General features: G+C 37.7%; 1 protein-coding gene across 3 annotated transcripts in view; it reads right to left on the bottom strand.

The window, feature by feature from the left end:
- The window catches only part of Lrch1 (leucine rich repeats and calponin homology domain containing 1), a 186,984-nt gene that overhangs the window by 25,957 nt on the left and 145,560 nt on the right, over nucleotides 1-15,467 (bottom strand). For 2 of the 3 annotated variants that reach the window (XM_046454073.2, XM_046454072.2), the window contains 2 exons: nucleotides 11,074-11,127; nucleotides 10,323-10,395 (listed from right to left, as the gene is read on the bottom strand). In XM_046454073.2, coding sequence (XP_046310029.1) covers nucleotides 10,323-10,395; nucleotides 11,074-11,127 — 127 coding nt within the window. Of the gene's footprint in view, nucleotides 1-7,209; nucleotides 7,315-10,322; nucleotides 10,396-11,073; nucleotides 11,128-15,467 lie in introns of all 3 variants that reach the window. The other variant, XM_058582577.1, reaches the window with a different exon arrangement.

Raw genomic sequence — 15,467 nt, forward strand, 5'->3', positions numbered from 1 at the left:
CAGACCGGTATCCAAAAAGCCAGCTCTTTGGAGATGAGCACAGACCACTTTTGGAAAGGCCAGTGGGATTAGAGGCAGCTTAAGAGATCACCATTGGCCTAGATCCTTAAAATTACAACCTCCAAGAATAATAACCAATAAGGAATTTCCTCTGGAAGGAATTAAGTAGATATATAGTCTCTTGGGCTGGGGTGCAGCTCAGTGACCGAGGGCTTGCCTAGCATGCTCGAAGCCCAGGGCTCCATTCCCAGCACTGTAAAACAATAACCAAAACACAAGCCCTAAATGAACTTTTAAAAAAATGACATCTTTTATAGATCAATCAAGAAGGTAAAAAATATTCTGTATGCGGAAGAATAATTATAACAATGTTTTAATTAATTTTGAATAATACAAAGCCTACAAGAAGACTTATATTTAAACTTTTCCTTCCTAAAGATGTTAATTCTAGGCTGTCAACTTTCCTTGTACACAGAGGGAGCAATCTGTTGAGAGCTTGGCTCTTCCTGTCCCGTAGATTCTCAGACTAGGACAGTAGAAAAGAATCCTCTAGGAAATTTTGGGCAGAGAATTTCCATGTTAGAAATCAACAGAAGAAATCAATATGTAGAAGGTTGCACTGGCACACTGCAATTGCTCAGTGGATCAATCACTAGAATTTAAATAAAGCCAAATAAGAAGAGTATGCAACTTTTATCCTATACTGACAAACATTTTCTACAGGCCACTTTAATTTTGCTTCTTTCTTTATTTTTTTTTTTTCTTTTTGGAGATGGGTGGGGTCTTGCTGTGTTGTCCTCAAACTCCTGGGCTCCAGAGATCTTCCTCCTAAACATCTGAGACTGCAGATATGTGCTCCTATGGCCATTTTAAATATTATTTCAATGTATTAGGTTTTTAAAAAACTACAGATATAATACATTGAATGAAAGGTCCTGAGTTCAACTCCATTAATTAAATATCCTGAGCTCACCCAACTACATCATTTTCATCTTAATTTTGGATTTTTTTTTTCTAAATCAGTTCTACAATATCTGAATCTGTATTCTGATGCTCTAGGGAATGTTAGAAAGTTGACACATCTTAAATCCTTGACTCACAGTTAGGAAAAGAGGATGATCTCACAAGCATGAGGCCTTCCCCCTTTTGGAACCACAAGGAGGAGTCAGCCTGTGGCCTGGACCTCTGCTGGAAGCCACCCAAGGAAGTCACAGGCAAAGACAGTTAAAGGCATGTCACAGAGGGCTGTCACCAAGTCCCACAAAAGCCAAAGCCCACAGGAAGTGAGACTAATTGCTAAAAAAATAAAGCTAAGACCAGAAAAAGAAGGACAGAGTAACCAGGCAGGCAGGAAGGAAAAATTCACAGAGCAAGGGGGAATGAGGGAAAGGCTGAGAAATTCAGAAGCATGAAGAAAAGTGGAGAATGCATTAAGCTTGCCTATCTACCAAATCAAGTGACAGGAAAAAAAACCCTATCCACTCAAGTATAGCCACTGAAAGATAAATATATTAAAATGTAAAATCTAGATATAATCCACATGTCCATCTGGTTGAGAAGAAGTCAACCAAATTTAAGGAAAAAGTCTAGGAATGCAGGCTGAGGCTATAGCTGCACCTTAGAGTGCAGGCCTAAGGTGTGAATGAGGGAGGCTTTGGGTCCAATTCCTAGTGAGGAAAAAAGAAAAAAAAAAGGGGAAGCCCTGTGGGTAGAGTTGGGTAATACTCACATATGCCAGCAAGGGGCTCCATAACACCATTTAAACAATGTCATGTTTTCTTTGGAGGTTTCATTTTCCTTTGCCTTTTCTCTGGGGTAATCTTATCTAATACAGCATGCTTAATATTTTCAATATGTTTTTACTGGCAGATTTCATTATGAATATGAAACTATCAGGAAGTTAAATGAACCGTGAGCTTTGGTTTAGCAGCGCACAATTCAAACATCTCTGCCTTACTGGAGCCCTCTGTGAGATCAGGACAATGCAGTATCTGGGTTTTAACTTCCTGGCCTTACTTTTCATTTTAAATTCTTGTGTATCTTAAAAGCACGACAAGCACACTTGGGTGTTTGCTCTATGAAGGTTCAGCAATTGAAATGAAAAAGAAAAACATTTCAACGGTAGTTTTGAAAACAAACACTTTGAATAAGCATAAACTTATTGGAAATCATGAGTACACTACTACTGTTGGTTTTCTAAGTGTATTGATTACCATGGAATATGTGAGATTTTAAAGCAAACTCTTTAGGCTCATAATAAATCTGCCAGTTTCTTTTGTTAGCTGACAGAATTATTTTACTGGAAGCATTAAGATGGTTCTAATTATATATAAGTTATAGTTGGACACAACACCTTTTATTTATTTATTTGTTTGTCTGTCTGTTTATTTATTTATTTTTATGTAGTGCTGAGGATTGAACCCTGCACATGCTAGATGAGTGCTCTACTGCTGAGCCACAACCCCAGCTCCTCTAATTATATTCTTTATGGTACTTCTCCCCCCCCACACACACCCCTCTTTCAAGTACTATTTAAGTAATACAGCCAATGACCAGTCTGGGTCAAGACTTCAGGACATTGATCTGTGTAATAATTATTCTGGTTTTGGTTAATTCTATATCACTAAATTTAACTTGAGATTACCAGACAATGTTAAAAAGTAGCCCCAAGTTGGGCATGATGGCACACACCTGTAATCAGTGGCTTAGGAGGCTAAAGCAGGAGGATCGTAAGTTTAAGCCAGCCTCAGCAACTTAGCAAGGCCTCAACAACTTAGTGAAACTCTGTCTCAAAATAAAAAATAAAAAGGACTGAGGATGTGGTTCATTGGTAAGTGCCCCTGGGTTCAATCCCTGGTACCCACCCCCAAAAAAGCCCCATATTTGCACCTGCTTTTTACACCAAATCAAACAGCCACCATGACTGTTTAAACATAAGTAAGAAAAAAAATAAGCAATCAATGGGGGGAAAATGAGTTCTTCTTAACTGTTTAATTATTATACGTCAAACTGATAACATTTAAAACATGAAAAAGAAGATCAGTTCATATATGTAATTTATTTAGCAGAAGAAATAAATTTCTAAGCATGGACCTGGAGGAAATGATGAGTGTCCTTATGAAGAGTATCAAATCCATTCACTAGTTTTTCTCTACTTTTCCTTCACTCTCCGCTATCTTCATCCCTAGGTTGAGATTAAATTGCTGTCTCTTATGAACATATAAAATTCTTTCTCTGGATCTCTTTCATGGCATTCATCACTTTCTGCATAACAGAATAAATGTATTTCTCTCCATTTTTACAATATAAGAGCATATGTTTGTTTCCAATTTGTACCCTTCAACCAGACCCCCAAGATAGTGAGTTGAGCAGCAATGTTTGTTAAACAAATAAATGAAACAAGTGTTTCAAAAACCCCCTCATTCCAAGATCAGCCTATTTGAAGACCATCTTTGCCAGAAATTATCTTGTTCTGATAATCAGTCACCTGAATTTTCCTCTTTTGAAAAATATCCTAAACTCAAGTTTCCAGGTCTAAATCCTAACGCACTCTAAAAGTTCTGTGAGAGCTTTCTGGAGCTATCCATCATGAGCATCATGCCTAGCATATAGTAGGCACTCAGGATGTGCATAAGAAACCATTTCTTTAATTGTTGTGAGAATATCTTTCAGTTAAGCAAAGAAAGAAGGCTCACTGCTCTAAAGCTTGCACTTTTATCATTTAATTATTGCATGAAATGTACTTTTTGTACAAAAATTATTAGTCCGTGTTTTTAACCCTTATTACCTAAACCTAACAAGAGGAGACTTCTTCTTCACAGAAGTATGAGGTTTTGAAATTTAGCTCTGACCTTCTCTTTGGAAGTTAAGAACCTGGACTAGAGGAATGTCTAAGGTATACAAGTTCAAGGGCAGCAATACATCGACTTTGACAATGTCATGAGCTTTAGATTTAGGCTACTCTGAGTTAGAAATTTGACCAGCTCATTCATTCATTTCCTTCTTGTACTCAAAGTGAATTAGACATATTCTTTGCCCTTGAAATGCTCAAATGTCCTCTTCATGGTTTTGGCCATTTCAAACTTACTTGTATCAAATATCACAGAAAAACCGGTTAAAAAAAAATCAGAGTTTTTTGTTGTTGTTGTTTGTTTGTTTTAAAGAGAGATTAGATTCAACACTACACCAAGTAAATTAGCATCTGAGTCTGGGACCAAAGCAATTCTTATATGAAGACAGAGTTGAGAACTGTGGGAAAACTTTGCATCCTCTTTCCTCATTTCTGGAATGGAGAGAATAATATCTTAGTGCAAGATGACCATAAAAAAAATTTGGAGAATGTCTGCTAACTGGCCCTCAAGGGAATTGTCTGCTCATTCATTCCCAGGTGATCACTTAAAAGATCAATTTTAAATGAGTATAAATTAGTACCCATCAATTCGTTGCACATGAAAAAGCAAGAGTATTTCAAAAGAAGTTTAAAACTTTACAAAGTGAAGGAGGGAAAGAAAGATGGAGTCCTAAGAGGGCAAAAGAGCAAGAAGTATGTTTTCAGGTTAAGGACAAATTGAGATACAGCTGCCCATCTAGAGCCAGGGGTGGGTAGACCTACTTTCTTCATTATCCCTTAGGAGGCAGAATTTTGGGGGTTATGGGACTTCAAACTCCAGGCATCTTCATTTTAAAAAATTCTCTATGAAGAATATATGAAGAGAAAATGGTGAATTTAAAATGAAATCCATTTGGAGTGAAATATTGGCAAGAATTTAAATAAAGGAGGAATTTTTATATAAAGCAAGGCAGTGAACAGGTATAGAAACTCCAAGTTTGCCCAAATTAATAACTAAAGGTTATATTATGTTAGGATGAGTTGGCAATAAGATGTCACTTATTGACAATGGCTAAGATAGCTTACTACAGGGAGACTATGAGGACACAAGTGACGTGATAATCAGCTCTGAAATGCCAAGAGAAGGCTGCTGAATAGAATATTCTACTTTAGAGGAAGTGTCAAGAACAATGTAAAAACTATTCCTCCTGCAGCAGTAGCTCATCTACTGGTGTCACAGTGCAGCTTCTTTAATTTGAAACACATTCGAATCACAAGGCCAAGTGGAGCGAAAAGAGAACGAAGATGTATGTGAAAGATCAGATCTGGAAACCTGCACAAGTAATTCTGCAAAGAATCTTTCACATCTCTTGCCTGGGTCATATTAGAGACCAATTACAAATAAAGATGGCAACCCCCAAACATCTGACATAATTGATGGAGTCAGATGAACGCTGAACACGATCGTTTCATTATTATTGTGGTACAGTAGGACAGGAACACACAAATCCCTGGAATTTGCACTCAGAGTAAAAATACCAAATAATGAATGCAAGGTTATTTTGATTGTTGTGAGAAAGATTTTCACAATGACTATTTACTATGGAAATCTCAAAACTTTTAATAAAAAGAAGACAGCTTGGCTTAGTACCTCAATAAACATCTACAGAATGAATGGAGACTTGCCTGAGAGGAGGCTTTCAAGAATCAGGGGCTCTGAGCTGGGAGCCGTAGCTCACACCTGTGATCCCAGCAGCTTAAAAGGCTGAGGCAGCAGGCAAGTTCAAAGTCAGCCTCAGTGAAAAAGCGAGGCACTAAGCAACTCAATGAGACCCTGTCTCTAAATAAAATACAAAATAGGGCTGGGGATGTGGCTCAGTGGTAGAGTGCCCCTGAGTTCAGTTCCTGGTAGCCCCCTGCCAAAGAAAAAGAATTAGGGGCTCTGGGTGTGGCCATACTGGCACCTCTACCTAACAGTGTGGATCATACAATTCATCTTGCCTCTCTGATTTTAGGTATTTCATCTGTGAGGACAGAAGTTCTACTGCTACGTAAATTCCTAATTATTTCTCAGCTTTAAAAAATAAAGTCTTTTGGTTTCAGATACCATTCCTAAGGAAATACCAAATCACACATCAATCTTACATACTAGACTTTATTTCTTTGAAACAACATCATACCCATAAATAGCCATGCTTTCTGAAAAACAAAAATGCCTCCCTTCTGGTTTTTTTTATTATTATTTTTAAGTAAAGGAAAGCTTATCTAGAAATTTTCCATTCAGTAATCATCAACTTCCAGAATTTAAATCAGGATGGACTTTTTATTTCATGATTTTTAAAATCACGCTCATTTTCAGTTAACAATTTTTGACATCTATGAAATGTTAATATTCCTTTTATAACTAAACTGCCAGAGTGTACACTCTCCTTCTACATAAGGAAGTTGTAAAAGCATTTTTGAATCTTAACCAGAAATCACAGTGTTTTAAATACATATTTTCCATGTGTTACATATAACATACTTACATTAAAAAATATGAACTATCAGAATATATATCCCCCATTGGGTTTGCAGAGTGATCAGATCTCACATCTCACTTGCTTCGCTAGAAATCATGCTATTTCACTTAACATTCCTTCTATCACTTTGTATTTTGAAATGAAACGCATAAGATCTGAACTAATATTAGACTAGAATGGAGATTCAGACCGATGTGGTCTGCAGATCTAAATGCTTATATGTATTTTATTTCTCTCTCCTAGATGATTTAATGGCACAAAATTAAGATAGTCACATTAATCCTGATGGCCTCAGTATTCTATTGATACGCATGCATGATTCCCAGACCAACTTCCTATTCTTGAATATAATTCAAATTAAATACTCAAGAAGGCAAGTGATTTCTGTTCATTTTTAGAAATTTCTCAACATTAACATTGTTTCCAGTGCAACGCTCTAGGATTAGCCATGGTGCATTTTTATTACCTTAAAAACACATGTGGTAAGCATAGATATAAAAGGTCAAATTCTAAGCATTAGGTGCAGGAGTGAGCAGAGATAACACAAATGTGCAAACCCCAAATCTTTGCAAACAAACCCCAAACCCCAAGCAGAATAGGTGGAAAAGAAAGTACTTTAAAATCCTCCCCAAATTCAGGATACGTAATATAATTAGACCGCAGTTGGACCAACTGCTGGAAAACAATTCCCAATTCGCATGCACTTTTCTGGACCTCACCTCCCTGGCTGGCTTGGGATTCCTTGCATCAAGCATGCAGGTGAATGCAACCCTCTCTCCAGCCTCCCATAAAGGGAGGTTCACTATATTCACTGACTTATTCACGAGAACATTGAAGAAGAGGTACAAAGCCACCTACCATTGTCACTGTCTCCTTCAGAAGGAACACTGTAGCTAGAGTTGTCCCATGTTTGTGCCTGTGTAAGTTTGTTGAAGGAGATAGGAGGGAGAATGAGGGCTGGGTCTGCAGGAGGGCGAGAGCCAGGCCGCGTGTAGTTGCACAAGGACCAGGCAAAACCAAAGGGGCCGCAGCGTTTCACGAATGGCATAAGGTTTCGTATGGAAATGAAGTGGATTTCATTTACATGGGTTTTATTTGCAAATGTACAATATAGGAGGAGAATGAAAGATGGCGCATGGAATAAAAAGAATGATAAAAACTGAGTGTTAGTACTCATCGGTCATACACTTTGCATGCAGTTAATATTGCTAATTTAACAGTTCCGCAAGCCCGCAGACTTAGAGTACTAATGGGTTGTTACAGGAGAAAGGAAGAGCACCAGGAAGTTATGCAAATTAATAAGCAAATGTCCTACTAGATACCTTTCTCAAGGCTCTCTAAACAACTAACAATCACAATCATAGCAAACTAATTACATGATTCACACACAAAAATTTGGCCAAATGGGACAAAACTTAATATAAAAAATATATCTATCAGAAATAAAATTATTATAGAATCACTATTTACTATGAGTGGAATTTGTTCCCAAGGCAATATAGAATTTCCTTCTAAGACATCTGTGAGTTTACTAGAAGACTTTGCTGAAAGCTGAATCTACCCATTTCTTCCTCTTGACATACCTCTCAATACAGTTTTCAATATTGGCCAGTAAAAAATAACAACAACAAACCAATTTTGGATACCAATAGAATCTATTTAACAATACACAAACAAACAGATGCCAATTATTGTTTCGAGAACTTCTGAGTTGGTCATTTATGAAATGATAACACGTCATCATATTATGATATAACAACAATGATGTTTTTGCAATAAATATCCATACAGTAATGGATTTACTTATTTAGGATATATTTATTTAGGAAGTATCCACATAATTTTTATTCAATCATAAAGTAGGGCTAGTAAAATTAATGGGCATAGTTCTAGGAATAAATTTTGGGGTATGTGCACTATCTTCCTTTGAGAGGAAAACAGAAGAGAAAAAAAATGTTTCTTTTGAAGAAAAATCAATTTATTTTAACAGTCATTATTCTTATTCCAACTTCTTCACTTGAGCAGTTTGTTTTTATTTATACCACAGAAATCACACAAATCCACATAATGAATTACAAAATAAAAAGCTTTCAAAAGTCACTCAATCGAAAATAGTTCCTATCTCTTGCAATCATATGATCTCCAATTATTACTACTTCAATTATTATTACTGCATACAGTATGAAAAATGCATACTGTAATGTTTAAAAATTACTATATAAAATTTTAAAATCTCAATACATACTGCCAGTTTTATAAAGTTCCAATATGTCACTTGATGTCCCTGAAGGTAAATCAACAATTATTTACAGCAACCAAACTCCACAAAGCTTTCAACAACTAGAACAATTTCCACACTGGCTCGTCAAGCTTTCCAAGGTTGGAAGCCTGGAGAGGAAATGATCTTTCTTTTCTGCTATTCAAAATAAATACTTCATTTATTTTTCACCACTGCAAAGAATCTGAAATGCTTTACAATACAATCATTATGTAACCCGTAACTACAGTAAGTTAGGTGGGACTCTGCAGGAGGAATAAAAAAAAGTCACTGAAACAAGTTTACAGCTAAATTGCAAGACGACACAATCAACAGAATATGGCTCTTTGGACATCTATGCAGGTTTTGGTTTGCCTGACTACGAAATAAGTTAAAATTGTGTAAACTGAGTCCACAACCCAATATGAGGTCCTCAGTGTGTGGAGACAGATCTCCTAATAATCTTTACACAGGGGAGGTGTGTCCGGACTCACCCCCACACCTCCCAGAACCCACCTGAGAACATGGAAGTGGAAGCACAGTCTATAGCTAGTCACCTATGCTTAGTTCTACACGTGATGGGGGTGGCCATTGGACTCCTCACAAAACACCCATGAGGGTCAGGTGTAGCTCAGTGGTACAAAGATGGCCTAGCATGCACAAGGGTCTGGGTTCCATCACCAGCACCACAACAAAAACAAAAATAATCAAATACCCACTGACTCTTGCCACATTCGAGCATTTTCCTAAATGGGCTTTTTTTTTCTTAAAGCCCTTTTAAATTGCCAGGAAATCATTGCACCTGGCCAAATGTTGCCCATCAATCAACTTGCTCCAAGAACAAAAACATTTCCTTTATTAATGAATCATCTTTGTTTGTTCTTTTTCAAGCTAGACAGATGCATAACCTCTACTGTTGGAAAAGGCTTTAGTGGGAAATGCAAGAACACAAGAGTTCTTTACCAGCTTTTGCTTAAAAATATCGGAGTCCTTTACTAGCACTTGCTTAAAAGCATAAGTAATGAGTGTTCTAAATATAAAAAGAATCAAAAATCAATCAATCAATCAACAAACAAAGAAAGGCTTGAAAAAAGGAAGATAGCAGCACCACAGCTTGAAATGAATTTTTAAAAAATCAGAAAAAAATGTATTTTTCTGTTTAGAAACCTTTTTTAAAATCAATAGTTATTTGGCATATCGCTATAATTTGCTTTTGTGAACGTACAAATAACAAAATAAAATAGGTCAAAGAGCAGAATGCTTTCCGAAAGATTTTTTTTTTTTTCCCTGACTCCTGATCACTCAGGCAAGCCTGTCACATGAGTAAATATATAAACCTTCCCAGGCTCAGAAAGCAACAAAGGGCATCTCAGAAAGGAGTTTCTCAACCAGAGGCTGCTCTGGAACTCAACAGAGCACCAGGGAACCCCTGGGGAAAGGTCTTATTTTATCTTCCTTGGGCAAAAAAAGTTCAACAGAAATTTCTTCCCCGCTTCAATGTTGCCACCACTGCCCTTAGCAGGAGCTTAATAGCTGATTTATTAAAAACCATGACCCCAGTCTCTGACCTTCCCAAAGTGAAGCAAGGTTCTGATGCCACAATCCCCACTCCCCAGAATGGATGACATTCACATTATAATCACATAAACTTTAAAAGGCTAGAGGGAAACCACAGAGTTATTTAGTCTAAGAAGGGACTGAGGTTTTAATTTACCTGATCGAGGCTTCAGGCCAAATGGTGCTGTGCTGTTTGTGGTAGGAGAGCCAGAGGCAGAGTCCTCTCTCATCTGTGGGGTCAGAAGGAAAGAAAATGAGGGAAAAAATTGAAGTAGAACTATGGATGGCTTTTCTATGATCAAGGATTATTACAAAACCACCTCCTGTCTGCATTTGCTACTGGGATATCAAGTACTAGCTGAAAAATCAAATGATTTAAGTGACATTATCAATAGAATGTTGCTACATGACCCATTTTTTTTATTTGTTCATTATAAATATATTTTATAATCAGGTGAAACTGTCAATGCATTTTCTCCTCCAACACAGTTGTGGGTGTGCATGCGTGAGTATACTCCTACACCCCAAGGAGGGCACAGCTAAGGAAGACTCTCCTGGCACAACGAGATAGAAAAACAGATAACACGAAGCAGATCAAGGCACCATGCGCTGAATCACCACGGGAGGACCAGACTTTCTAAATGATGCCTTTTTGAGCGATTTTCATTGTTTTCTACAAAGATGTTCCCATATTTGGTTTACAAAGTATCTCATAAAAATTAATCTTGAATTATGAAGAGGCCCAAATAAGGCAATCATTGCTATTGAGAATGAGTGAGAGCTAATGAGTGTCTCCCAGAAACAGAGTTAAATCAGTAACCGCAGTGTCAGATCATGTTTCTGAAACAGGTATTCCAATGCAGTCTTCATGGAACACCTCGGCTTCCACTGATCTGCAGAAAACTTACCTCATTTGGAGAATACTGGCTCCCATTACTCTGTAATGTTAGATCATGTTGCACCTTAAGGAAGAGGGAAAAAAATGCATAGTATGTTCCATTAGACTGTAAAACTGACAAGGCAAGAACTGTGCCTTATTTTCATCCTATTCCTGGCACAGAAGCACACAATAAATATGCAGTGAATTAACTGGTATATTAAAGAGCTAAGGAGGTCATACTTACATTTTCTAAAACTATGCATCTGTATTCATAGCTGTGATACATGTGAAGTATCCGTAATTTAAGATATGGCTTTTCCAGCATAAAGAGCTTATTCCCAAGTGTCTGTGGACATTGGCTTCCCTTGGTAGGTTGGTTATCCACCTATCCAGGTAACCACCCCCATTTTAACTGTGGGTTTTTAGAAATGGTTGGTCCAAGGCAATAGTTCAAAATTATGTAAAATCTCATTGGGAGCTTTTAATAATTACGCATGCCTGGACCCCAAATTACCTGGGCAAAACTCTTGTAGGAAGTTCAATATCAGTTTGCCTTGGCAACCACTGGTGCAGTGTATGGGATTTACAATTGGCTGTGGTTTCCATCACTGAGAATGAAGGAGCAGTTTGAGAAAGTTATTCTATGTAGCCATCAGAGAATGGCATGCTTATAGCAGGGAGGTGAAAGCTGAATGCTAGAAGTAGGGTGAGGGACTTGGGGCATTATGATTTATGGGATGCCTAAGGGTGGCCAGATGCTCCACAGGTAGACAGCATGGAAGGAAAGAAACAGTAGCTAAGGATGGAATCCTAGAAAGGGACACATAGAGACCAGGATGCCACAAAGGGGACACTCTAGCTTATTATTTTCCCAGATCTGCCTTCTTTATATGATGATCCAGACCCCACTGGTACAACCTAATAAAAAAATTTGGTGCTAACATAAACATCTTTATATATGACAACAAATTAAATTTAAGATGCCCATCCCTAATCATGTTGAAGAGTACTATTTAAAAATATTCCCAACTTTTGACATAAACCCAAGGAAAAATATTTTTAGAATAAAAGGTCAATAATGTACTTATCCAATCGATAAGCTTTATTTGAACTGCTAATAAGTGACTTTAAATTTGATCATTTTATCTTCCTATAAGCAACTCCTTCCTTTAATTGTTCCTGTTGTCCCTCTCAGTACCTACCCCATTCAATATGATTTATGCATGAACAGGCGATTTACATTTCTTCCTGAATGGAGGACAGTACTACCCAAACTTGATGTAGATCTTCTAAATATGTTCAAGGTCAGGTCACCAAACGCAAAGTACTCCATAATCTTGGCCTCCCTGTTCCATTCAATTCACACTTGGCACTGAATTCAACATAGCCCTACCGACTGACACAAAGCACAGTCTCCTGGCTACAGGTGCAGTTTCAAAACAGTCCAAAAGGTGCAGTTCACTTCCCTGGCCTTAATCTCCTGGTCCCTTCCCCAGTCTCACAGAACATAAAAAAACACTCTCAGGATGGCAGACTATCTCACGTTCTACTTTGAATTTTTTCAATATCTAAATCTTCTCCCTTTGCAATTTTTAAAACTCTTCAAAACTGAGGGCAACTTCCTGTCTTCCACATTCCAGTCTCCTCCCCCAAAACAAGCTGACCCCAGCTGGGTACTCAACAAATGTTGTTAAATCAATGCAATCTATCTGCAGGATGCTGCTTTCTTCCTGAATGAGAAGGAAGAGTGGTGTAAAAACCACCAAATCACACATGAGGGTCACATTTAAGTTCTGCATGACCGTCACCACCTTGAGAATTCACCACTTTCTTTTCTTTTCCTTCTTCTCATGATGTCCTTTATCTACCAGAGCCAGCTATCCCCACTTCTTTTTTTAAACTTATGGGGGTATGTTTGTCAAGGACAGAGAGTTGCCCCAGGAAGACAGGGAATAAAATTAGGTTACACCAAATATAACTTCTCGATTCAACCAAAGAAGAAAAACATATTAAAATACCAGAAAACATTATAGTTTGAATATAGATGAAGTACAGCTATCTTTTTTCCTAAAACTTTTGTGCCTTTCTGGTACCTCTAAAATCCTGGACACAGGTATGTTCCTTTAAAAAAAAAATCTTTAGGACTGAAAGTTGAAGAACATTTTAGGGAGCAGGCCCAAATAGTTGCCAAGGTAGGCTGGACCTGGCTCGTTCTGTGTGTTCAGAATGCTAACACAATCTGTCTGGCCAGAGCAGAAAATTCACTCTGGAGAAAAGTGCAGTGACTTGCTTAAAGACCCTCAGGGTCCCGGCATGGGCCTTGTGTAGGACTTCAGCTCAGGGTCCCCTGATTTAATAGCTGATAGAAGAAACAACTGGTTATTAAAGGCCGCTGGGGTGACTGCGCTGCTTGAATGATTGACACATGACTTGGAAGTCAAATTTCCCTCCTGAAGGGGACATGGCTTTTCTACATAATGTAATGAGGGCAAACATGGGTAAACTTAAAGAAAACCCATGAAGCTTCAAAATCCTGCAGAAAAGTGTCAGATCAGTTTCAATGTACACAAGCACAAAGATGTGTCATCAGAGTAACACAATATTTAGTATTCCTTAAATGATGGGTTGTTTCAGCTACTGCATCCAGGGTCTCTACATCTAATGAGCAGGATGCTGAAGTTCTGCAGACCAAAGCCACTTCTATGTTGGAGGGGAGAGGGTTACTGGGGATTGAACTCAGGGGCACTCAACCACTGAGCCACATCCCCAGCCCTATTTTGTATTTTATTTAGAGATAGGGTCTCACTGAGTTGCTTAGGGCCTTGCTTTTGCTGAGGCTGGCTTTTAACTCCATCTTCCTGTCTCAGCCTCCTGAACCACTGGGATTACAGGCATGCACCATGGTGCCCAGGCTCCAAAGCCACTTCTTACTATTTCCCCTCTCTCTCCCTTCCTGTTTCCCACCCTTCCACAAACCCTCACTGAACACTCACTGTTTACTAGGTACTGTGCTAGGTCCCCCTTCAAGTGAAAATGCTAAGTGCTTGTGCCATGCTACAAAGAAAGACACAGGAGGAAACAAAGACAGGATCAATATATGCAGTAAAATTCCACTTCAAAAATCTCAACCTGACTGCAAAGATCTAGTTCATCTTTGCTGATGAGGAAGCTGAAACTATCTTGCACTTAAATGAAGGGAATGGGGCATTTAAAACATTTCTTTCTAAACCATCCAAATGCTTAATATCAATAGCAATTCTTAATTATTACTGTAATTGGCAGTTTTTTGAGGTTCAGGGCAGCGTTCAATATATTACCTTAGATATTCAACAGTTTATTATAAAATATGCTATGTGTTAATGATTCTGCCCAATTTCAAGCTAATGTAAGTTTTCTGAGCATGTCTACAGTAGGTTAGGTATATTAAATGCATTTTTGACTTGCAATAATTTCAACTTCACTGTATTCATTAGTTATTTCAACTTCATGCATTTATTGGGTATAACCCCACTGTAAGTTGAGAAGCATCTATAATGATAATAGATACAAAGAACATGGTCCAGCATCTAGCAAGACCTCTTCTGTTTTTGGTCAGGAATATACACATTTTAATCAAAGACAAAATTATTGGAATGACCAGCCAATTCTCCATCAGAGATGAAGGAGAGTTACCTTCTAACTAGAAGTTTTGGGTCTTCCTGACACTCCTGAAATCATGCACACAAGTGGCCACCTTTTTCACTAGTGTCAAAAGTGTTTCTGTAGCAGGATACTAAGATGGTCTTTAAATACCTCTCTCCACAGACTAGTTATCAGTTGCAAAAGAAAAATGAAACCGTAATTATACAGTGAAGAAATGGAGTTATACCTCAATTGGATGATCAAATTAAAATTATCCATGAGGGACAGATGGACATTTTTTGTGTGCCCCTAACATACTCTGAGAAGGATAAACATCATCACCTGAGCAGCATCCCAAATAAAAACACAGAACCTCAAACCAATCGCGAGGAAATGTAAGATAAATACCAAATGAAGGACATTCCATTAAAAAGAGGAAATTTGAGTTCTTAAAATTTTGAAGGTCATAAAAATTAAAGAAATGTTACAAAAACATTGCATACAGGAATATATATATATCTGAAAACTAGATCCTATACTGGATAGGGAAAAAAATGATCTGAAAGCATCTTAGAACAGTTGATAAAATTGCATGTGTAGATAGCAGATTGGATAAAAATAGGTTATCCATGTAAATTTATGAAGTTGATAACTGGCATGTGTTACCTAAGATAAAATCCATATTCTTAGAAGATATACACCAAGATGTTTAGGAATAAAGGACAATGATGTATAAAACTTACAAAAAAAAACACCCAATGTGTGTGTGCAGGTGGTAGGGAGAAAGAAAGAGAGGAAATT

Source organism: Marmota monax, unplaced genomic scaffold, assembly GCF_021218885.2.
Source record: "Marmota monax isolate L192 unplaced genomic scaffold, Marmota_monax_Labrador192_F-V1.1 WCK01_AAM20220418_F8-fsc00011, whole genome shotgun sequence".
In the NCBI taxonomy this organism is placed as follows: domain Eukaryota; kingdom Metazoa; phylum Chordata; class Mammalia; order Rodentia; family Sciuridae; genus Marmota; species Marmota monax.